The following is a 26447-nucleotide window of genomic DNA, read 5'->3' as shown; positions in this document are numbered from 1 at the left end:
AAACCGGCTCCACCAACGAGGCCTGACCACAGGGAGCAGCGAGGCATACCAAATCAACAGCAGAGGAGAGAGGTAAAAAGTAATCAGAGTGTGACGTCACCAGGGAGCAGGTAAGTGATTGGTTGGTGAGTATTTCTCTCTTTTCAATACAAGCTTGACTTCTGTGGTGTTAAATTTCTAGGGTCTCTGGTGTAGTGGGGACAGTTGGTAAATAAAGTGCCCTAGAGTATACCTGTAACTGGGGTATTGAATACATTTTTAAATTAATTAAAGGACTAAGTCATGGCAGGAGAGCTCAGACCCGTGTTCTGCTCCTCTTGCTCCATGTGGGAAATCAGGGATGCTGCCAGTGTCCCTGACGACCATGTGTGCGGGAAATGCATCCAGCTGCAGCTACTTGTAGACCGCATTGCGGTGCTCGAGCTGCGAGTGGATGAATTTTGGAGCATGCGCGATGCTGAGAGGGTCGTGGATAGCACATTTAGCGAGTTGTTCACGCCTCAGGGTAGGGCTGCACAGGGGGTGACCATCAGGCGGAGCAACAGAGGCAGGCAGGAAGTGCAGGGAACCCCTGCGGATATCCCCCTTTCAAACAAGTATACCAAGTTGGATACTGTTGAGGGGGATGACTCACCAGGGGAAGGCAGCAGCAGCCAGCTTCCTGGCACCAGGGACGCTTCTGCTGCTCAGAAAGGGAGGAAAAAGAGTGGGAGAGCAATAGTGGTAGGGGATTCTATCGTAAGGGGAACAGATAGGCGTTTCTGTGGCCGCAAACGTGACTCCAGGATGGTTTGTTGCCTCCCTGGGGCCAGGGTCATGGATGTCACTGAGCGGCTACAGGGCATTCTTAAGGGGGAGGGTGAGCAGGCAGAAGTCGTGGTCCACATTAGGACCAACGACATAGGAAGGAAGGGGGATGAGGTCCTGCATCAAGAATTTAGGGAGCTAGGTAACAGATTAAAGAGCAGGACCTCAAAGGTTGTAATCTCTGGATTACTCCCAGTGCCACGTGCTAGTAAGTATAGGAATGGGAGGATAGAGCAGATGAATGCGTGGCTAAAGAGTTGGTGTAGGGGGGAGGGTTTTACTTTCCTGGATCACTGGGCCTGCTTCTGGGAAAGGTGGGACTTGTACAAGTCGGACGGGTTGCACCTGAACCAGAGCGGGACAAATATCCTTGCGGGGAGGTTTGCTAGCACTGTTGGGGGGGGTTTAAACTAACTTGGCAGGGGGATGGGATACAGAGGGGAGCTGAAATAGGGGGTGATGTGCTGCCAATTATAGAGAATAAAACAAGTCAGCTTGGTAGACAGGGCAAATATATAAGGGCAAGGCTGGATGGCATTTATTTTAATGCAAGGAGTCTTGCAAATAAGGTGGATGAACTGAAGGTGTTGATAAACACATGGGAGTATGATATTGTTGCTATCACGGAGACATGGTTGAGGGAGGGGCAAGACTGGCAGCTCAATATTCTGGGGTACAGAATCTTCAGGCGAGACAGAGGGGGAGGTATAAGAGGAGGGGGTGTCGCAATATTAATTAAGGAGTCAATTACTGCAGTAAGGAGGGATGATATATTGGCAGGGTCCTCTAATGAGGCCATATGGGTGGAGCTTAAAAACAAAAAGGGGGCAAGCACTTTGCTGGGAGTGTACTATAGGCCTCCAAACAGTCAGGGGGAGATAGAGGAACAGATATGTAGGCAAATCTCAGAGAAATGTGCAAATAATAGGGTAATAATAATGGGGGATTTCAACTTCCCCAATATTAACTGGGATAGTCAGAGTGTGAAAGGCTCAGAGGGTGTAGAATTCTTAAAGTGCATCCAGGAGAGCTTTTTCAGCCAGCATGTAGAAAGTCCTACAAGAGAGGGGGCGGTACTGGACCTAATTCTAGGGAATGTGGCCGGCCAAGTGGAAAAAGTGCTAGTAGGTGAGCACTTTGGTGATAGTGACCATAATATGGTAAGATTTAAGGTGGTCATGGAAAAGGACAGGGATGGGCCGGAAATAAAGGTTCTAAATTGGGGGAAGGCCGATTTTAATAGGATAAGGCAGGATCTGGCCAAAATGGACTGGGATCAGCTACTTGTAGGAAAATCCGCATCGGAGCAATGGGAGGCTTTCAGAAGGGAGATTGAGATCATACAATGGCAACATGTTCCCGTAAAGGTCAAGAGTGGTTCCAAAAACCACAGGGAACCTTGGATGTCAGGGGATATACGAGAATGGATTAGGAAAAAAAGGAGGGCTTTTGGTAGATACAAAAGGCTAAAGATGGAGGAAGCCCTAGAGGAGTACAAAAAGTGCAGGGGGATACTTAAAAAAGAAATTAGGAGATCAAGGAGGGGCCATGAAATAACACTGGTGAGCAAAATAAAGGAAAATCTGAAGATGTTTTATAAGTATATTAAGGGTAAGAGGATAACTAGGGAAAAAATAGGGCCCATTAGGGACAAAAGTGGCAATCTGTGTGTGGAGCCAGAAGATGTAGGAGGGGTTCTAAATGAATTTTTTGCATCTGTTTTCACTATGGAGAAGGACGATGTAGACATAGAAATAGGGCGGGGGGACTGTGATATGCTCGAACATATTAACATCGAGAGGGAGGAGGTATTGGCGGTTTTAGCTGGCCTAAAAATGGATAAATCCCCAGGCCCGGATGAAATGTATCCCAGGCTGCTGTGTGAGGCAAAGGAAGAGATTGCGGGGGCTCTAACACATATATTCAGGACCTCTCTGGCCACAGGGGATGTGCCAGAGGACTGGAGAACCGCTAATGTAGTACCATTATTCAAGAAGGGTAGTAGGGAAAAACCGGGGAACTACAGGCCAGTGAGCCTAACATCAGTGGTAGGAAAATTATTGGAAAAAATTCTGAGGGACAAAATCTGTCTCCACTTGGAGAGGCAAGGATTAATCAGGGATAGTCAACATGGCTTTGTCAAGGGAAGATCATGTCTGACTAATTTGATTGAATTTTTTGAGGGTGTGACTAGGTGTGTGGATGAGGGTAACGCAGTGGATGTGGTATACATGGATTTCAGTAAGGCCTTCGATAAAGTCCCGCACAGGAGACTGGTCAAGAAGGTAAGAGCCCATGGAATCCAGGGTGCCTTGGCACATTGGATACAAAACTGGCTTAGTGGCAGAAGGCAGAGGGTGATGGTCGAAGGTTGTTTTTGTGACTGGAAGCCTGTGGCCAGTGGGGTACCACAGGGATCGGTGCTGGGTCCCTTGCTGTTTGTGGTCTACATTAATGACTTGGATATGAATGTAAAAGGTATGATCAGTAAGTTCGCGGATGATACAAAAATTGGTAGGGTGGTAAATAGCGAGGAGGGTAGCCTCAGTCTGCAGGACGATATAGATGGGTTGGTCAGATGGGTGGAACAGTGGCAAATGGAATTTAACCCGGAAAAGTGCGAGGTGATGCACTTTGGGGGGACTAACAAGGCAAGGGAATACACAATGAATGGAAAGACCCTAGGCAAGACGGAGGGTCAGAGGGATCTGGGTGTGCAAGTACACAGATCCCTGAAGGCGGCGGAACAGGTGGATAAGGTGGTAAAAAAGGCATATGGGATACTTGCCTTCATTAGCCGAGGCATTGAATATAAGAGCAAGGAGGTTATGATGGAGCTGTATAAAACACTGGTTAGGCCACAGCTGGAATACTGTGTGCAGTTCTGGTCGCCACACTACAGGAAGGATGTGATCGCGTTAGAGAGGGTGCAGAGGAGGTTCACCAGGATGTTACCAGGGCTGGAGCGCTTCAGCTATGAAGAGAGACTGGGCAGATTGGGTTTGTTTTCCTTGGAGCAGAGGAGGCTGAGGGGGGACATGATTGAGGTGTACAAAATTATGAGGGGCATAGATAGGATGGATGCTGAGGAGCTTTTTCCCTTAGTAGAGGGGTCAATAACTAGGGGGCATAGATTCAAGGTAAAGGGCGGGAGGTTTAGAGGGGATTTGAGAAAGAACTTTTTCACCCAGAGGGTGGTTGGAGTCTGGAACTCACTGCCTGAAAGGGTTGTGGAGGCAGAAACCCTCACAACATTTAAGAAGCATTTGGATGAGCACTTGAAATGCCATAGCATACAAGGCTACGGGCCAAATGCTGGAATATGGGATTAGATTAGGCAGGGCTTGATGGCCGGCGCGGACACGATGGGCCGAAGGGCCTCTATCCGTGCTGTATTACTCTATGACTCTATGACTCTATGACCTCCCAAACCCGTGACCTCTACCACCTAGAAGGACAAGGACAGCAGGCGTATGGGAACACCACCACCTACAAGCTCCCCTCCAAGTCACACACCATCCTGACTTGGAAGTATATCGCCGATCCTTCATCGTCCCTGGGTCAAAATCCTGGAACTCCCTCCCTAACAGCACTGTTGGAGTACCTTCACCACACTGACTGCAGCGGTTCAAGAAAGCAGCTCATCACCACCTTCTCAAGGGCAACTAGGAATGGGCAATAAATGCTGGCCTTGCCAGCGATGCCCACATCCCATGAATGAATTTAAAAAAAATCCCACCCACTGTGTTAAGAAGTTTCTCCTGCCCTCTGTTCTAAATCTCCTACATTTAATCTTGCATCTCTGGCCCTTTGTTCCAGACTCCTCAACTACTGGAACCAGTCTGCTTCTATTCACCCTGTCCCATCCTTTCATAATTTTAAATAACTCTATCATATCACCCAATAATCTGCATTGTTCTAAAGAGATAAGCCACAATTTTTCAAGTGTTTTGTGGCAATGGTGCTCACACGATGGTGATGCATGCAACTAACTGCATGTTAGATATCAGCATTTTTAGACAAGTGCATTTTATATGACAGTGCTCATCATTTGCAATGCATTTTTTCTTGCAAAAGAAAATTGTGTTTATGACAGATATCTCTCTCTCCATGTGGATTGGTCAGTGCAATCGCTAATTATGTAATTTTTGTGCGTTTGGGTTTAGATTGTTTATACTTTGATGGTTCTCTTCAGATTGTAAAGGTTAAAGTAGTTCCAGTAATTAAAAATTGCTTCTTCAAGTGTTGTTATAAATAACCAACACCGCTTTTAATTCAACCAGACATTGAAAAATGTCTGCAACTTATCTTTTAGAGCCTGAGCTATTGTGCTTCAGATTGGAAGGAATAAATCTGCTGCTGGAAACAACACTATGGATTGACTGAGTCAGATGTGGCAAGCCCATCATATTTTATGTCAGAACTAGATCTTAAATATCAGCTTCCCCAAATCTGTTGCTACACAAAAGACTAATCCTGTAATCCTTACAACTAGTCTTAATGCAGCACAATGGATCTGTTCACATGAAGTCAACATAAGAGATTTTCCTGTTTCAATAATCCATAATGGATTGTGATAGCAAGATATGCTTTATTTGCCATTTATTCAACAGGAATGGGGAATCTGAAAACTAGTCATTAAAATGTTAAAGCAAAAACAACATTAAACTAATCAACATTTATCAGTACACACCCTATTTATTTTTTATCTAAAACAAAGTACTTTTACGACATATTTTCTAACCTACCAACTTGCCTTGTTCACAGATGTTTTCAAGTCCTAACCAATGTCTGCCAATAGAAACAATCCTCAGTTTGCGATCTGCTCCAGTTGCAGAAATTCAGCCAACTCTTCTGAGTCTTTATGAGCCACAACTTCCATTTACAAGCTTTCCCATCCCTAAATCTTACAAATAGCCTGTCTTAATTCTCAGCCGCATGCAACAATATAAAATATTTGAATCCTAGTTTCTCATCGATAGCTATCTATGGGACTTGTCTGGAGCTTAACCCATTCATTTAGTCTCCGAGTTTCAGAAATGCTCTGCCTCAGTTCTATAATTCAATCAGTTCAAAGTCAAAAAAGGTGCCTAGAGAAAGAGAATGGGGCATTAATAACATTCAGGAAAAGAGCAGCATGGAAAAGGAATAGAAAAGTGGCGGCAAGATCACTAAAAACAACTCCTTACATTTCAATTAAGTTACTCAAACTAACTTCAAAGTATCAAGAAAACAAAATGCAACTCTCACTGAAATGAACCTTTGAACAAGTGACAAGTACCGATCCTTCATCCTCATCTGGCTGTCATAGGGTTCTCAAAATTCCCACATTCCCCAAAAGTTATGGATAAAGGGACCCTGTATGGACAAGTTATTAAAAAAGGGTACCCAAAATGGCTTCTGAAACTTCGTGACCAAAACGTACAGGATTTTAAAAGCAAGGCCCTGCAAAAGGCAGGCACTTTCAAAACCTGAAACGAAACCTAACATGCATGAATCTGTGAAAGACTTTGTGAAGCCAGACAGTTAGGTAAACACAGAATATGCATTCCTCACCTTGGAACAGATCAAGTCAGAATGGGCCTAATCTTGAGGCCATTAAGTTTCTGCATACATAATCGGTAACAGCTCACAGTAGCCATCAAGCCAGGAAAAGGACAATTACATTTCATAAATAACAAACAGCCAGGATATCGGAGCCATTAAACCAGGAGACAACCGCCCCAAAAGCTGTTAAAGTGGATGACCGTAATCACTTTGGACGAGCCCGCCAAAAGTTAGACAAAGGACTGACCTGATTTGCCGCACAGATAAGGGATGAAGAACCGGGTATAATTGTAGGCCCACCGGTAGCCAAGCACTCTCTCTCTCTCTTGCCACTCTTGCCTCTCGCTCTTGCTTCATGCCTCGTTGTGGGCTCTCTTCTCCCTCCCCGCACCACTTGACACCAAGGACGTCCATTACAACACCGGGGGCCAAACGCGGGAGGAGAACGAGACCCGATTTCAAAGACGCACAGGACATATGGGGCTACAAATGGGCAGACGAGATGAGACGAGAAGAAAACGGTAAACCAGCAAAGGCAGAGAAGGGCAGCAGAAAGACGCGTTGGGGGACAAATGGCCTAGTTATAAGCTGGCGCTTGATGAATAAGTTGGCGTTCGAAGCATGGGTAGTAAAAGCATATTGACAAAATAAACCGCCAACCGAGCCCCAGCCGTAATAAAACCGTCGGCGACCAATCCACCAGAAGAAGAAGAAGACCCATCGCGACAAAGTACCCAACGAAGACGTTAACGGAGGAAAAGGAGGGTGCTTCGCACAAACAACTCCATCACCGCACCCTGTGACCACGTGGCAACGACGCACCCCAAAGGACAGCAAGAGTGAACCCCAAAACTCACAACCAGTTAAAATCAACAGGTTTTGAAATTGGTGAGCATGAATCCCTGGCCCCTCATAGCTTAATCTAGTTAGGTATTGGGGGTGGGATAAGGATAAGGGGATTTTAATGTTTGTTCCCTCAATGTGCCGTGTGTTCCCCATTCCCAAATAAGTGTATTGTTTTCATATGCCTGTAATTATCCTAGTAATTCTCAGTATTATGATTTTGTTTTGCCTTTAATAACATTTACGGTTTTCTTGCACCAAACCAGTTGTCTACTCGTTTTCTCTATCGCCGCCTGTACCTAAGTCCGGTGTCTAGAACCCAGGGGTGTGGGAGCGACTTGAACTGCTCAGTGACAGTCAGGGGCAGAGCTGACTGGGCACACGCCACCCCTTACACTGTTAACCTTTCTACATGCGATAGGTCCTGTGTGTTAGTACTTATTGCTAGTAGGGATCAAATCTACACAAGTCTCCAACAGTAAACTTTTTCTAACAATTCAAACTCCAATTAAATTTGGATTAGAATCCAAGACACAGGGTGCAGCATTTCTTCCCATCCATGGCCTAATTCAATCCCCCACTGGTACTCAATATGTTACAAGCTACCTGACTAATGATGCTTCTCGACCAAAGATGTTGTGCTCTGTGACTGAAAGGTTCTTCTTCCTACCTAAATTTGCAAAGCTTCTGAATTATTTTGTATTTAAACTCCACACTTGTTATTACTGTTCAGCAAAAATTATGCCAGAGAATGAATGAGGTCACTAAGTTATTTTCTAACATTAGCAAAATATTGTTAACATTCAAATGCACATTACGCTTTTGAGCTTAAGGTTGAATTTTAAGGCAGTTGGATCCTAAATTTGCATGTGTATCTAACGATCACCAATAGTAACTAACCTATGAATTCCAGGTAACATATTTCAGACTCTCACAATAAAAACTCTTTTTCTAATCAACCAAGAACAATTAAAAAAAATATGAAAAACATCTGAGGTAACATAGATGACAAATATTTTGCTGGTAGACTTGCATTAATAAATAAACTAAGTATTACGGAGTTATAATTGACGGAGATCAAGGAATATTGTTAAGAATCATTATTTACTGATGATTATAGATTTAATTTACCTGTTGATAGAGATAGTGACCATACTTTTTCCACAGTAATGTGCATATTCTTTGGCTCTGCAAACATCTTCATCTAAAAGCGAATCTGGATTTTGCAACCAATTTTGCAGTGTAAGATTGTGAAAGTTATGGACCACTTATACCACCATTTTGCATGGATGCAAACGGATTTGGTTTCACAATTGATGCAAAATGTGTGGAGTGTAGCTAGCTCTCTTGGACTACTGGAAATTTTTTGGAAGACTTAATTTTTTTAACTCGTTTAATGCTAGCAGAGAAGCAACTGACCTATGGCCTCTTTGGTAACATTAATATTTAAGCAGAATTTGGACGCTATTAAATGGAGCTCTGCACATGTAAGTGTTCCCTGACTAAAGTGCAACACAGAGCCAACACCATCCTTTAGGTCTGTATCACTTTAAGTAAGTGCCTGTCTCTAGCCAGTACCTGTAGTATTACTGTGCCCCTAAATACAAAAATCACTTTGAAGTCCACTTTTGTAAAGATTTTCACATGTAATTCTGATACACACCTGGGTTTCAGGTTTGTCTTTCAATGTAACATGTTGTATGTTTTAGATGCAGAAAATACTTTCCAATTCTTACTCTTGCTTGAGAACATTCTGATATTTGTTTTTGAATACAATTTCAGTATGCTCCTGATCTTTCATTTGGACAGCTTATTTTTCAGATTTTCTTCACAGTACTCTGGTAGGGATGACAGAAGGCTCAACGATATGACAATCTTTGAAAAAAATGATGGTGTTAGAAAACTACTAGGCTGCTGTCTCACACATTGTTTCCTTGTGTATGGTTGAGTGGTATTCATATATATAAGTAAAACATTTAACTTCAATAAAGTTCTACAAAATTGATCAGTAAGCTTATGCTCCCTTTGCCTCCATAAAATGGGATTTTCTTGTCTATAAATCTAATATTCTCTGTTAAGTGCTTAAGAGCTTTTTGGTTGCCCTCAGAACTGTTTTTCATGCGATTGAACTTCATTATAATTGTGAGACTGTAAAGTAATATACTAATTTCAGGCTTTATATCGCACTGCACTACATCTGGGGTTCCTACTTTTAAATTATAGATGGTAGGAATCAATTGTAGCAGAGAATATTACATTTACACACCTACAACATAGAAACATAGAAACATAGAAGGTAGGAGCAGGAGTAGGCCATTCGGCCTCTCGAGCCTGCTCCGCCATTCAATGAGATCATGGCTGATCATCCAAATTCAATACCCTGCCCCTGCCTTCTCCCCATATCCCTTGATCCCTTTAGCCTTAAAAAATATACCTAACTCCTTCTGGAATATATTTAATGAATTGGCCTCAACTGCCTTCTGTGGTAGAGAATTCCACAGGTTCACCACTCTCTGGGTGAAGAAATTCCTCCTCATCTCTGTCCTAAATGGCTTACCCCTTATCCTTAGACTGTGACCCCTGGTTCTGGACTCCCCGGCCATCAGGAACATCCTTCCTGCATCTAGTCTGTCTAGTCCTGTTAGAATTTTATAAGTTTCAATGAGATCCCCTCTCATTCTTCTAAACTCCAGCGAGTATAAGCCCAATCGACCCAATCTCTCCTCATACATCATTCCTGCCATCCCAGGTATCAGCCTGGTGAATCTTCGCTGCACTCCCTCCATGGCAAGAACATCTTTCCTCAGATAAGACGACCAAAACTGCACACAATACTCAAGGTGTGGTCTCACCAAGGCCCGGTACAACTGCAGCAAGACATCCTTGTTCTTGTACTCGAACCCTCTCGCTATGAAGGCCAAGATACCATTTGCCTTCTTAACCGCCTATTGCACCTACATGCTTACCTTCAGCGACTGGTGCACAAGGACACCCAGGTCTCGTTGCACTTCCCCTTCTCCCAATCTATTGCCGTTCAGATAATAATCTGCCTTCCTGTTTTTGCCACCAAAGTGGATAACCTTGCATTTATCCCATTATACTACATCTGCCATGCATCTGCCCAATCACCCAACCTGTCCAAATCATACTATTTGATTCTGTTGAGAACTTCCACTGTTTATGCTAGAATGACCTGATTATAGACAGAGTGCCTATTTTAGGCAGACATCTGACTGCAGGACGTAAATGAGGCCCATCCGTTAAAATTGGTTAAGCCTCCCACTGCCACTCATGGGCAAACCACCCATTCACCCAACTGGCTTCCTAACTGGGAGTTAAAAAATTTCCCTTTCATTGTCTATCTATGTTTACCCATGGTGATCCAATGTACCCAAGTATGATAGCAGGAAAATCTGCCTCTATATTTTTAATATTTCATAGCTTGGCAGGATTATGACAAGTTTAAATGTATACTTTATATTCTAGTAGTTCTGTCTATAGCTGATGAAATGGCATTCCCTAGCTTAGGTGCAGCTACCACCTCCGAGAGGGATGGGTAACGTCTAATGAGGGATTGTTCAATACATATTATAGGCTTCTATTAAGAGTAGTGGTCATTCACTAGAGGAAAGGTAAGCATTCTTTGTATCAAAGTTGCTTTGCTTAACAAGCGTAAACTGTATATCAGGTCATTTCTGTCTTTGAATTCTAGTTTTCAAGGTGGTTTATTATGAAAGATATATTTTGATATTCCTTTGTGTCACGTATCTAGGCAGTTGACTTTGCATCAAGACTGTTACCTCTAAAATCTAGGAGAATTTTGAGTTTATTGTGTTGGAACAAAGAATGCAAGTTTCATTAAAACTTTGTAATGTGATTCAAAATGGTTATGTAGACAGCTTTCAACAACATATTGTTACTGATGGCTTATGTAAATGACTATGTGAATATACTAGCTTGGTAGGTTACTCAGTGACAAAAGTATCTGGTATAACTGCTATTAATCATGTCCTGAAATGATGTGCGCATGTAGTAGAAATCCTCAACAGGTAAATGGAGCTAAGATACAGATCAGCCACGATCTAATTGAATGGGGGAACAGGCTCGAGGGTCTGAAAGGCAAATGTTCCTAGGGGTAAATCCAGAGATGGTAAATAGGTCTATGTTTTTTGTCCAGGGCATGCTAGCCCAGATAACTTTGCTGCAAGTTTTCAATTGTATTCGTAACAGGCATGGTCTTGCTTATGGGAGGTGACTTTTGCATTGGGCCCACATTGTAATGCTTAGAATAACAATTGATTTTTATTACCAATAGAAAATAGGAAGTGGAGTTAGGGGAATAATCAGTTTTACCTATAATTTACCATATTTGAAATTTTATTATCATATACAACTATGCTATGTGATGCAATCAGTGTGTTTGTGTGAGTGCAGAATCCAGTAGTGTTCTATAGCTTTTTTCAATTTGGTTATGTGCTCAGAGTGGAGGTCCCTTTATTACCATTCATTAACTGGGAGAGAAATATACAGCAGTGATATTATTGAGTATAATAAATTGTAAATCCTAGACTAGAGGCAGTCAGCCAGCACCACCTGAAAGCACAAAACACAACCTTCTGCATTTTATGCCTTTAAAAACAGAAAATGTTTGAAATCTATAAGTGTGAAATACAGGTGAAGTTTCAGTGTGACCCATTATCAGAACTCAGTTCTACGGTTTTGTTTTGATAGTATTATCTCTCGTGTGGCAATTTAAAAATGAAAATGATCTATGAAGATAGCTAAATCAGCATGCTCTCACTCTAGGTAATACACCCCTTCCCTGCCTGCCACTGGGTCCAGGACAGATGTGACTGTGAGCCAGTTTGTCTTGTAGAATACATGGCTAGTTGGGATTATTGTTGTTACATATTGTTCACAAATTAACATGGTAGATCTGGGGTTAGATTCTGGTGAAAGGAACTGGACCCTATAAAGTTGTATTGATGTCCTTACAACTACTTTTATTTTTCATACAGAAAAGGTTGCAACCTTTTATTGTGGGCTGGATATTGCAGTCAAAATAACGGTGATACTAACAGCGCTCACTGTTATTAAAGTGTAACTTGGACAGCAACTTCCAGTGACCGCATATGCGCAGTTAAATGCGTAAGTCAGGAAGTTGTTGTCCGAGATACCCTGCTCTTTCGGAAGCTGTGCTATAATGGTATCTCGTCAAGAGACTCACAATTGAAATACATGGAATGGCATGAAGTTGCTGTACTTACATTATAATTGCACACTAAACTCTCCAGAGAAAGTTAGGTCTTGTCCATTCCAGTGTAAGTACCCTTTTAATGGTGTGGTAAGTTTTAATTATTGCCAAACAACCTCTCTGGCACTGAAAATTAACTTTAAGAAGTGTGGAATCTCATTATTTTTCGAGATTTAAAAAATTATATATTTTTAAACATTTTTTCTTTCTGTCTCTTTTATCACTCTCTCTTAATCCAATCTTTCTTCCCCTCTCTTTATTTTGCTTTCATTACCTGATTTGACACTGAATTAAATTATCTAACTGGTTCAGAATCTCTGCTGCTCATTAACGTTTGTTCAAACTGATTGGTTAAGGAGATACACAGTTACTTTCCCTGTTCACACAGGCCCCAGATCCCCTGTAGAGGGCGCTGCACTTTTTCGATAGCTGACAGAAACTTCAGGTGCACATGCCCATAAAATGTCTATTGGCAAGTGCAAGTGTAACGAACGGCTGGTGCCATTTGTTCACCACTGACCGCAAAATCCGGCCCATTGAAATATTTGTAACCCTTCCAAGAGAAAGTGTTTTTGACTTGAAGGGCACAGTTACATTAGACGCCAAGATTCTGGAAAGTGCACAAAATAATGAGTCAAATACAAAAACCTTCTTGGGGAACATGTCCCAGGCTAACCTAGAAAATTAACCTTGTACCTTCAGATCTCACAGCCTTCTTCAGTGATTTCTAAATTCACCACTGCTACAAACCGCACTTTTGCATACTGCAAAAAACGTGATTGAATTTTGGGTATGCCTACACTTCAGTTATGGGAATCCCATGTCCCACAACACTTGCAGTGTCTTTGTCTTCAACTGTCAAGAAGATGTACATTCAGGGCTATTTATGAGCCATGTCAGCTTTTTTGAAACTGTTTGTTGGCTTTTGCTAGTTATCTAGGTTGGCATGTAAGCATGAAGTGCAGAAACCAATTGCAAACAATAGTTCCCGGGTGAATGTAATATGGTCGAATATATTGGCAGCAGCCAGGTTTAACCCTGCGGGGCACTACATCTCTGAAAACAATCAATACATCATTATTACAAACACCATCCAATAATGTATGTGGCAGGCATTTTCTAAAGAAGCTTTAATGCATAAGTTTGCAAAGAAGAATGCAACCTTCATGATAAATTTCAAAGTTCAGTAAGAATATGCAAATCACATGAACAGTAATACCTGCTGCTGCTCAAATCTGCAGGTTATCAGGTGCTGCCAGGCAACATCACAGTTTTTGCTCGCAAAACACTCACATTCAACCTGGGGATGGCAGGTAATGGGCTATCAGGATAAACCCCACCCCCCCATCCTTTCCACAGTCGTTCTTGTCTTGAATGCTTATTTTTTTTAAATATATAAATTCCAAGTTTCAGTAAGAATGTGCAATAAATTGGCTCATTGTTATAGTTCAAAGTGATGTTCCTGACCTATATTTAATAAATGGAGTGCGTAGTATTTAGAGACAGAACTCAAGAGTGCTGTCATTGACTTTAAATTGAAATTAATTATTGCCATTTATTCAAATATAATTCAGAGACTTTCTTTAAAATACATTCCACCTGCACTTTAGCAAAACAAATATCCTGAGTAACTTGCCAGCAACTTATTTCCTCATGCCTTTGCAGCAGAACAAAATATGGCAGCATCTACTCACCGGTAATTTGAGTGGGCTGGTGTCAGTCAGGACCATTGACTTTGTCTGGCTGAGACGGTCACAGTTAGCAGCTCCACTCTTCATCCTCCGCTGCACAACAGCAGGACTGATCTGGGATGAGGGAAGATGTTCAGCGGTGAATGTTGGCTGGGCATTTGCTTTCGGTTGAGCTGTAGATCCATCCTATGGAAAGAAACAAGGAACTCGTGTTTTAGAAACTGCAATTAATTCACTGTAATCATTAATTATCTGAATATCTGTAATCTATCAGTGCGCTTAATGCCAATACATACTTTGCAGTCTTATTTACTGGCAAGTAATAATTTGAAAATTATGTCAAGATCCTTTTTTTCATTTGATTTAATGAATGTGTCAGAATTTACAAAACACAGTGAGCTTGATAACTATCTAGCTGAGTATTAGTCGGTTGAAAATTTACATTTGTTTCTGAATTCCTGTTCAAAATTCTGCTTCAGGTCAAAAGATGATGGGGCAGGTTTTCCTGTTCCTGCACCTGGAGATATTGGATTGCCTGAACGCAGCAAATACAGGAGATTCAGTTCAGGCAGGGAGGAGAACAATTACTACGGACTTCATCCAGGACAAAGCAGCCCACTTGATTGGCACCCCTCTACCACCTTAAACATCCACTCTCTCCACCACTGGCGTACCATGGCTACAGCGTGTACCATCTACAAGATGCACTGCAGCAACTCGCCAAGGCTTCTTCGGCAGCAACTTCCAAAACCACGACCTCTTCCACCTGGAAGGACAAGGGCAGCAGACGCATGGGAACACCACCAGCTCCAAGTCCCCCTCCAAGTCACACATCATTCTGACTTAGAAGTATATCGCCGATCCTTCATCGTCACTGGGTCAAAATCCTGGAACTCCCTACCTAACAGCACTGTGGGAGTACCTTCACCACACGGACTGCAGCGGTTCAAGAAGGCAGCTCATCACCACCTTCTCAAGGGCAATTAGGGATGGGCAATAAATGCTGGCCTTGCCAGTGATGCCCAGATCCCTTAAAAACGAGTAAAAATTTTTTTTTTTTCTGGCCAGTAATTTAAACGTTGGGAAATTGGGCAGGCTCCTTTATAGGTTTCTGCTCCTCCCCATCCAATTTTCCTGTATTCATTGCACTCAAGCTATCCAGTAACTCCAGATGCATTAACAGGAAAATCTGATTCAATATATTTTCAAAGTAGAGTCTGATGCCAAAACATATTTGAAAATGGTGCTAGTCATTACCAATGCTTCTGATAATAAGTGAAACTACTATACAATGCAAATGTTCCTGCCTATGCCCTAAGTGCTTTGCTCTTGCACAGTCCCAGTGTAACAGGGATTTCATGTTTCGGGCAATTCATATGGCCAGGGGCACCCCAAGTGCAGGTCCATCCCTTGGCAGGACCTGCTGCCGGCAGAAGGGGTGGAGAAATGAGGCGCAGCTGCTAACCTGTCAAGCTTTGAGATGTTGGGGCCTTAGCTCAGTTGTAGCATTCTCACCACTAAGTCAGAAGGTCAGGGGTTCAAACCCCACTCCAGAGACTTGAACACATATTCTAGGCTGACAGTCAAGTGCAGTACTGAGGGAATCTGAATTAACAACAGAGAATGCTGGAAAAACTTAGCAGGTCAGGCAACATCCGTGGAGAGAGATTTGAGTTGACGTTTCGGGTTGAAACCCTTCTTCAAAACTGTTGTTATTTTGGATTTCCAGCATCTGCAGTATTTTGCTATCGTACTGAGGGAATCTGCATTGTCAGAGGTGCCATTTTTCAGATGAGACATTAAACTGGGATCCCCATCTGACCTCTTAGATGGATGTAAACGATCCCGTAGCACTATGTAAAGAACAGCATGGGAAGTCTCCAAGTGTCTTGGATAATATTTATCCCTCAATCACCATCACTATAACAGATGATCTGGCCATTTATCTCACTGCAGTTTGTGGGACCTTGCTGTGTGCAAATTGGCTGCCACATTTCCCTATATTACAACAGTGACTAAACTTCAAAGTATTTAATTGGCTGTGAAGCACTTCGGGACCTCCAGAGTTAAGAAATATACTGCAGTTGCATGCAATTGATCAAATACAAAGAGTAATGCACATACAGAAATTATAAAGAGGTTATATGATAGAAACAGATAAGAAATTTCTGACTACATTAACCCTGTGAAGACTGCAATAGAATTTCTGCATGAAAATCAGGAATTAAATGAACAATTCTGTTTATTTGAAGTGTAAATAATTGGATAATAAATCTAATATGAATTGGTTCTGCATTTGTGTTTTACAAATAATTAATTAATGAGACTGGGTGGCATAGAAGTAAGATTATTGTACTTTCACCTCTAGGACTGGGATCAAATTCCATTTGGTTTATTCCTTTCTCTGATGGTTTTAATGGTTCTAAATGAAATTAATTTGGGGCAGAATCAGATTGAGTTTAATGTGTCACAAATTTAAAATTTTACTCAAATAGGTGAGAAAGAGCGCAATGACACTGGTGATTTTAGCAATGCTTTTCAGAGGTGGTGACGTATGATGCATCATTGAGTGCTGTTCTTCTTGTGAAAAGTTTATGAAAAATAATTTTATTTAAGCGAATGGCAGTTTACTCAACTAATAGCCAGCAAATTAATGGGTCACCAGCTAGAGGCAGTTGATTCCGAGCTCCCTCATATACAAGACTATAGTGAAATGGTACTGGCAGCAAGTTAAACATCTTTAATTCATATTAAGTGGTATTCAAAGACACAGAGTGGTTATGGTAAACATTTTGAGAGTCACTTAAGTTATGTGCCATTACACTACAGATATTGGCTTGTGTATGGTACCTACTACATAGGACCTAGTATAAGAACAGGAGTAGGCCATTCAGCCCTTCGAGCCTGTTCTGCCATTCTATTATATCATGGCTGATCAGTATCTCAACTCCATTTATCCGCCTTTGCTCCATTACCCTTGATACCCTTACCTAACAAAAATCTATTCACGTTAGTTTTGAAAATTTCAGTTGACAGCATCCACAGCCTTTTGGAGGAGCGAGTTCCAGATTTTGACTCAGAACAGGCAGAACAAAGTTATATTACAGACCACACACCAATTTCTGGCTAGGAAAAACAGGGCTCTGGGAATACTTGCTGGTTAAATTTTGATACTAACAAAGAGCTGACAACCAGCATTAATAATGTTCACATTAATAATGAAGTTTAAAGCGTAACATTTTGAACTTTGCTTCACTTGCACTTCTATTGCATGCCGTTTAACTATAGTGTTACATTTGGGCAACTTCATGCTCAAGTTATGCTACAGGGAGAGATACAAAGAACAGCAAAGGGTGACAAAACAGATAGTGAGAGCTACAAAAAGGAGTATGGAAAGAAACTTGCAAGGGATATCAAAATCAATACAAAAAATGTTTACAATTATATTAGGAAAAAGAGGGTGGTTAAAAGCAATGTGGGTCCCTTAAAAACTGACAATGATAATATTATAAATGAAAATAAGGAAATGGTGGACATGTTAAATAATTACTTTGTGTCAATATTTACAGTAGAGAAAGAGGATAGCATGCCAGACATCCCGAGGAAACTAATATTGAATCAGGGACGGGGACTCACCAAAATTAATGTAAACAAATTAACAGTAATGAAGAAAATAATGGCACTAAAAAGTAACAAATCCCCAGCACCAGATGGTATAAATCCTAGGGTTTTGAAGGAAGTAGGTGAGAACGTTGCAGATACCCTAACTATGATCTTCCAAAGTTCTCTCGATTCAGGAAGCGTTCCTTTAGATTGGAAAATTGCACGTGTCACTCTGCTATTTAAGAAAGGTGAGAGAGGGAAACCAAGCAATTATAGACCAGTTAGCCTAACATCTATTGTCGGGAAATTACTAGGGGGAGAAATTGGGTGAGTAGCGCCACCTGTTAGCGCCTAAAGAGGCAGTCAGTGGCTGTAGCGCCACTGGCTGCGCCTCCCGCGATATTCAGCAGGGGCGCTAATGGTGGCGTTAGGCATTTGTGCTGCGCCGCCACCGATGACGTCATTGGTGTGCGCAGCGCCCCATTCATGCCCCGTTCGCGATATTTGGTAGTGAACACCGCAGTTGCGCCGTTCGCTACCTGCGCCCGGTTCACGGGGCCTTACTGTGCCGGCAGCAGCGCAAGTTAAGGTGGAGGTGCGGGGCGGCCGCCTTTTTCGGCGGCCGCCTGCCAGCACCTCCGTCCCCGGCCTCCTAACCACCCCCCCCACCGGCATTGCCAGCTGTTTCCCGAGAACCCGGCACTTCTCCTTGGTGCCGGGCTCATTTGCCGGCACTCGTGAGCGGGGATCGCGCTGTTGCAGGCACCTCCCCCTTAACAGTGGGAGGAAGGCCTGCAGTAACGCAGCGTGCCGTGCCGCAGCGTGTGGCGCTGCGGCACGTTGCGCTGCGATATTCAGTGTCAGCGCCCTAAGAGGGACGCGGAGCGCCTCGAGCCTCGTCCCGTGTCCCTCGAGGGGCAATGAAACTGAATATCTGACGATAGCTAAAGCCTCGAACGCTGCGCTAAATCCTGCGCTCAGGCGACTTTTGCGCCACTTTGGCGCCCCAACCCAATTTCTAGGCCCTAGAGCCTATAATTAAGGATGAAGTGACTGAACACCTTGAAAATTCTCAGCTGATCAGAGATAGCCAGCATGGATTTGTAAAGGGTAGGTCATGCCTGACGAACCTGATTAAATTTTTTGAAGAGTGGCTAAAGTAGTGGATAGGGGAATGTCTATAGATATTACTTATATGAACTTCCAGAAGGCATTTAATAAAGTTTCTCATAAATGACTGTTAGATAAAAATAAAAAACTAGGAAATGAGTGGGCCATTTTGCCCCTCGAGCCTGTTCCACCATTTAATGAGATCATGGCTGATCTGCAACCTAACTCTATATACCCGCCTTTGCCCCATATCCCTCAATACCTTTGGTTAACAAAAAGTTAAAGCTCATAGAATTGAGGGCAAGTTATTGACCTGGTTAGTAGACTGGCTGAATGGCAGGAGACTGAGGCCAGAATTTTTACCATGGAGTCGGGTGCCTGCGGCCGCATAGCAGGTCGGAAAAGCGTTGTTCTGCTCAGCGCGTTCTTCAGGGCAACTTTAACGTAATAGCCCCACTTAAAGCAGTCATGTGCATTTCCCAGCCCAATTAAATGGAGCGGGTCTGATGACATCATCAATGACTCGTTTCCAGCGCCAATATTTAAAGCAGGCTTGCACTCAACTCATTTGAAGGTTGCTGGAGGAGTGTGGAAGCTGAAAAACAAAGGGCGGAGCACTGTTCTAAGCCAGCAATGATGGATAGCCAAAGGCAGAGGGCTGTGAGATATAACCCATCCATTCCTTACACTCATTCCAGCACTCTCACTCAAACTTCTCTTCTTTCCCTCCTTGCAGGAGAAAAAAGCCCGGAACACGTGGGAGAGACAGAGAACCGAAGGTGGCCTTCCAGTCTTCACCCAACTAACAGCAGCAGAGAAGGGGGCTCTGGAGATATTGGGAGTTGCAGAGATGCTGGCGGTGGGAGACGCAGAGAGAGGGGCATCCCAGCAACCTGGTGACAGAATCACATCTCATACAGCCACATGGCATACAACAGTCACTCATATGGTGACTGATGTCAGCAGCCAGTGAAATGCCATCATGTGCTTAAAGGTAACGTTACCCATTCTTATTATTCTAATTCATCTCTTTACTCAGCCACAGGTCCATCAATTGCCCCCCACCCCCACAGTCCAGCTGAAGGAGGGAGATAACTCCTCAGAGGAACCCCCAGCCTCTGAGGGTGCAGCGTCAGCAGATCCAAGCGCACCCGGCACCAGCACAGATATGCACACCTCGGTGGGTCCTGTGCGCTTGGAGTAGAGTTGTCACCTGGCGTCTTTCAATTCACAATTGAGCAAGAGCAGTTAGTGGAGACAGGAACAGCAGTGGAGACTCCTCGCTGGAGGGCGCAGGATGCTCCTAGATCTGCTAAACCTCGGGGGCCATCGAGAAAGAGGGTGATCTTGGAGAGGCAGCAACATTTGCATGAGGCTCTGGTATCTTTTGCAGCCACGATGTTTGCAAATGTGCAGAGAATGGAGGAGTCCATCTCCAACTTGAGCACCACCATGTCGTAGGTGATGGCGACGATGTGTTGTTCCATGGAAAGGATGGCCACCTGCACAGAGCAGAAAATGCGCCAGTCACATGAGCACATGCTAGCTGTGTACAACAGATGGCAGACGCTCATAGATCTCCTCTCTAGGAGGGATATAAACGTAAACTTGGGTGTTCATCGCCCCACTGCAGTGTGCTCTCCAGCTCCTTGCTAGCAGGGAAGTGCGGGTGGCCCATGAGAGGGATGATGTTGAGAAGGGACATGGAAGTGGGGGCTCTTCTCAAAGCACTCCCCCTTCTCCCCCGTTGCCTCCCCCTCAGTCCCTCAGATCCCGATGGCCGAGTCTGCCCCTGCACAGTTGCAGGAGTTGCAGACTTTGGCGGGGCCCTCACAGGCTCCAAAACTCAGAGGATGTCTGCCAAAAGTATATAACGAGTCGCAGCAGGGAAGTGAGCAGCCTGCCTCTACCTCTGCTGAAGCCACAGGGGTTGCACCTCATAGAAGCACTTGGAAAAGAAAAATGCCACAAAAGTAGATGCACACGGGTATACCCATGGGCGTATGAAAAATGTTAGTGTTAAGTTTCAGTTATTTTGATGACATACATAAATGCATTTCTTTGCACCACTTTCCGTTGTTGTCCATTTTTGCCTTAAACCTTGGAAGTGGCTTTGTTACTTGGAGTGAATAGTGAGACATTAGGTAACTTTGAGCACTGGGGGTTTGGATGAGAGGAATGGCTTGGTCATCGTAGGGATGCTTTATGGTGTTGTTCGGGGGGATCTAATTACAGCATGTGGCAGCCACGTTGCTGCATTGGAGCAAGTTAAGTAAATCTGGCCATGATGAGGCCATCCTGGTCCTCCCGGGCAACAATGTGCGCCACTGCTGGTGTCATTTCCACCTCAGGTTCCTCCTCCTGCTCCTCCTCATCTTCCACCTGCTTGTCCTCCTCCTCCTCTGAAGAGGCAGTGCTCTCTGTGCCTTGCTCCTCCTGCAGCTCCAATCCTCGCTGCTGGGCTATGTTGTGCAGCGTGCAGCAAACGACGATGATTCTGGAGACCCTGGCTGTTGCATACTGAAGGGCTGCACCAGATCTGTCAAGGCATCTGAAGCACACCTTCAGCATGCCTATTGCTTGCTCTATGACACATCTGGTGGAGATGTGGCTCTCATTATAATGCTCCTCGGCCTCAGTACTTGGCATCCTCAAATGTGTTATGAACCACATCTTCAGTGGATAGCCCTTTTCTCCAAGCAGCCAGCTGGTAAGTCTGTTTGGAGGTGCGAAGAGCTGAGGAAGGGTGGACTGGCGCAGCACGAAAGAGTCATGACAGCTGCAAGGGAATCTGGTGCACACATGCATGATCATCTTTTTATGGTTGCAGACCAGCTGCACATTGAGGTAGTGGAAACCCTTGTGGTTCACAAACACTCCTGGGTGATGAGGGGGTGCCTTCAAGGCCACATGTGTGCAGTCGATGATGCCCTGCACCCGTGAGAAGTCAGCCAGAGCCGCAAAGCTGAGCGCCCGCTCAGTAACACTGGCTTCATCAGTGGCAAAGTTGACATAATTGGCTGACTTGTCAAACATGGTTTCGGTGATCTGTGTGATGCATCTGTGGGCAGCCTACTGCGAGATCCCGCAAATGTCTGCTGCAGATCCCTGGAAGGAGCCTGAGGACGGTGGTGACATGGACAGCCACTGGTAAGGAGTGTCCACCAGGATCTCTGGGCTGCAGGTCTTGTTCCAGCAAGCTACAAATGTCTGTGATGACCTGGCACAATTGCCTGAGCCTCCTGAAGCACTGCTGCGCAGTCATGTTGAGGAAGCTCATCCTCTGCCTGTATACCCTGTGTTGGGGGTATCGCCTCCAGCGCGCTGCAGCCCTGTGGTGCCCCCCCTCTCTCCCCCCAGGAGCATCAGGTTGTTGAGGAGAAGGCTGCTGTTGTGATTGCTGCTGGTGTGGCTGGTGGTGGGGCTCACCTTGGTTTGATTCTGAGGGCCAAGGTGAGACAGTATAAGTGCCACCCATGCTGATGTAATAGATGGCAGGTAAAGTGGAGATCAGAATGCCAATCCCTCAATGTTGTGATACTGAGTAGCAATGTGGTGAGAGTGGCTTCCGAGGTTTCAGAAATGACCTGCAAATTGCTGACACCCAAATCTGTGGACAAAATGGAGCGAGCAAGAGCCTTTCCATGAAGTAATGAGGTGTAATGTTGCAGTATTTATGTGCTTTTCCCAACTCTCAATGAATGAACTCATCAATGGCCACTGAGCTTCACAGGCAAGGTACCCAAGCGGCGTGAATCCCGTGCTCCTGTAGTAAAAGTCAAAAGCTGGTGTTAAAACCCTCTTAAGGGTCTCTCAACAAGTGGTTAATGACTTCAATGAGGTCACCCGCCTCTGCCGTTCAGGTCCACGTCGGGCCTTCAAAGCCGCCCGAGTTAAATGCGCGAGGCAGCCGGATGATGGCAGGTCTCCCGACGCGCTCGCAATTTCGGTGATTTTTACTGCTGACCCACCCCAAACCCACACGCTCGGCAATGGGAAAATTCTGACCAGAGAGTAGGGATAATGGGCAGGATGTGACTAGTGGTGTCTCACAGGAATCTGTGTTCAAAAAAGGTGGTAGAGAGAAAACGGGGAATTACAGACTGGTAAGCCTGACATCGGTAGTGGGGAAAATGCTAGAGTCCATTATAAAAGCTGTAATAGCAGAGCACTTGGAAAACAGTGACAGGATTGGACAAAGTCAACATGGATTTACAAAAGGTAAACCCTGCTTCACTAATCTACTGGAATTTTTTGCCGATGCAACTGGTAAAATAGATAAGGGAAAACCAGTGGATGTGGTGTATTTGGACTTTCAGAAGGCTTTCGATAAGGTCCCGCATAAGAGATTAGCATGTAAAGTTAAGGCACATGGGATTGGGGGCAAGGTATTGACTTGGCTAGAGAACTGGTTGGCAGACAGAAAGCAAAGAGTTGGAATAAACGGGTCTTTTTCCGAGTGGCAGGCAGTGACTAGTGGGATACCACAGGGATCGGTCCTTGGACCCCAGCTATTTACAATATATATTAATGATCTAGACAAGGGAACTAGATATAATATCTCCAAGCTTGCAGACGACACAAAGCTGGGTGGGCGTGTGTGCTGTGAGAAGGATGCCGAGAAACTCCAGGATGGTTGGGTGATTGGGCAGAAGCATGGCAGATGCAATATAACGTGGATAAATGTGAGGTTATCCACTTTGGTGGCAAAAACAGGAAGGCAGATTATCATCTGAATGGCAATAGATTGGGAGAAGGGGAAGTGCAACGAGACCTGGGTGCCCTTGTGCACCAGTCGCTGAAGGTAAGCATGCAGGTGCAGCAGGCGGTTAAGAAGGCAAATGGTATGTTGGCCTTCGTAGCGAGAGGGTTTGAGTACAGGAACAAGGATGTCTTGCTGTAGTTGTACAGGGCCTTGGTGAGACCACATCTTGAGTATTGTGTGCAGTTTTGGTCACCTTATCTGAGGAAGGATGTTCTTGCCATGGAAGGAGTTCAGCGAAGATTCACCAGGCTGATACCTGGGATGGCAGGAATGACGTATGAGGAGAGATTGGGTCGATTGGGCTTATACTCGCTGGAGTTTAGAAGAATGAGAGAGGATCTCATTGAAACTTATAAAATTCTGATAGGACTGGACAGACTAGATGCAGGAAGGATGTTCCCAATGGTTGGGGAGTCCAGAACCAGGGGTCACAGTCTAACGATAAGGGGTAAGCCATTTAGGACAGAAATGAGGAATCTCTTCACCCAGAGAGTGGTAAACCTGTGGAATTCTCTACCACAGAAGGCAGTAGAGGTCAATTCATTAAATATATTCAAGAAGGAGTTGGATATATTTCTTAAGGCTAAAGGGATCAAGGGTATGGGGAGAAATCAGGGACAGGGTACTGAATTTGGATGATCAGCCATGATCGCATTGAATGGCGGAGCAGGCTCGAGGGGCCGAATGGCCTACTCCTGCTCCTATCTTCTATGTTTCTATGTTTCAACTATGTACTGTATTTATTAACACCTTAGCTAATGGGATAGAAAGCCACATATCCAAGTTTACTTTAGTTTACTCTCTAAATGGTGAAAAACTAGAAGCAGTGGAGGTCCAAAGAGACTTAGTGGTGCATGTACATAGATCATTATAATGTAATTGACGGGTACAAAAAAAAATCAAAAAGGCTAATGGAATTTATATCTAGAGGACTAGAATACAGGGGTCAGATGTCATGCTATAGCTATACAAAGCCCTGGTTTGACCACGCAGGAGTACTGTGTTCAGTTGTGGACACCACACCTTAGGAACGATATATTGGCCTTGGAGGGGGTGCAGCATTAATTTACTAGAATGGTGTCTGGACTCCAAGTGTTAAATTACGAGGAGAGATTACACAAACTAGGGTTGTATTCCCTGGAATTTAGAAGATTAGGGGAAACTGATATCAAGGGGAACTGATAGAGTAGATAGAGAGAAACTATTTCTGCTGGTTGGGGATTCTAGAACTAGGGGACATAGCCTAAAAATTAGAGCCAGGCCTTTCAGGAGAGAAATTAGGAATCACTTCTGCACACAAATGGTGGTAGAAGTTTGGAACTCTCTTCTGCAAACGACAGTTGATGCTGGGTCAATTGTTAATTTTAAATCTGAGATTGATAGATTTCTGTTAACCAAAGGTATTAATGGATCTGGGACAAAGGCAGATATATAGAATTAGGTCAGAGATCAGCCATGATCTTATTGAATGATGGAACAGACTCGAGGGGCTAAATGGCCGACTAATATTCTTATGTTTCCATCAGTGCAAAGCAGAAACCACTTTGCATTCATACAAAACATGAGTGTAACTTACCAGGAAGTTTAAAACATAAATAATATTGCAATTGTATGGCACATTATTACGTCTGAAAGCACAGCGACTGTTGTCACATAGGCACAAGTACACAACAGGTATTATCATGTCACCAAATTTATCATTTTTATCTTAGTTTTCATTTAAAATAAGATAACATGAAAACCACACTAAGAAAGTTTGCTGTAGCTGCTAAAGGATCTGCTGAAGTGTAAAGTTGCTGCAGCACTTAAGATGTGGCAGGTTCTCAGCAAGGTCATGTGAGTAGCTCGGACAGGAATTCAGCTGGTCTCAAAAATTTCAAGTACATTTTGTTCCCCCCCAAAAAAAACCCAGATGAATTTCAGAACTTTTAGGCTGTTCTTTTTAATCAGAGAATAGACCAGAGGCATCCTACCTGACACCAAACAGCTAGTTAATACATACATAGTTCTATGCAGTGAATCAACTTGATTATGGTGGAGGAGTATAATTTATAGTACACCGACATTCGCCAGGGACAAATGCAGCAAAGGATAAGATAAATACATTTCAAAGCACAAGCTGCATATTTTAGTTCAAATCTGAGGTCAAAAGTTGAACCTTTGTACTGATAACGATCACAAATACCTATGTATTGTGACAGGACTCGAATTTAATAATTTTCAGAGGCAGTATATTTTGCTACTGGCTGTAACAGTCACAAAAAAATGTTCTTTTTTCCACCAACAAAACTAATCAGAATTAAAGACTGACAACCTGGATGACAATAAAGACTTTATTGTGAGACACAGGACGTTTGTTTGAAACATTTTGCTAGTGGCTGGATTAATGACTAGCAAAACTGCAAAATCCACCCAAATTTTGCTGGTCTGTTAGCATTATATTTGCCCTCTGCAATCATTGAGCCAGTTTTGTTACCCTAGCAACCAGTGATAATTCTACATGAGTTTCTTGGGAATCTATTTTTTTTAGGAGAAAGGAGGAATCTGTGCATAATAATTAAAAATACATACTTTCTTAAAAAAAATGTTTTATCATTTGTGAAAACATCCAGCAAGGAAACATTTTTCCTTCAATGTGAATGAATTGAATGTGGCAAAAATGGAAATAGTCGCAAACATCACTGCTAATTATGCATCTCTCTTAGGCAGTCCCTCAGAACCGAGGATGACTTGCTTCCACATTAAAAATGATCATCTCTATTGATCACATTACTTACCCCATTACCCCTGAATAGATGCGCGCGCGCACATTCACATATACACGAAA

At 43.6% G+C, this 26447-nt stretch overlaps 1 protein-coding gene across 1 annotated transcript in view; it reads right to left on the bottom strand.

The window, feature by feature from the left end:
* The window catches only part of arhgap15 (Rho GTPase activating protein 15), an 820951-nt gene that overhangs the window by 701308 nt on the left and 93196 nt on the right, over positions 1-26447 (bottom strand). The window contains exon 3 of the mRNA XM_085986657.1: positions 14146-14328. Coding sequence (XP_085842783.1) covers positions 14146-14328 — 183 coding nt within the window. The remainder of the gene's footprint in view (positions 1-14145; positions 14329-26447) is intronic.

The sequence above is a fragment of the Somniosus microcephalus genome, chromosome 4 (genome assembly GCF_052327205.1).
Source record: "Somniosus microcephalus isolate GS21.2 chromosome 4, FLI_Smic_1.0, whole genome shotgun sequence".
Taxonomy (NCBI): Eukaryota; Metazoa; Chordata; class Chondrichthyes; order Squaliformes; family Somniosidae; genus Somniosus; species Somniosus microcephalus.
This window is presented reverse-complemented; position numbering and strand designations above follow the sequence as displayed.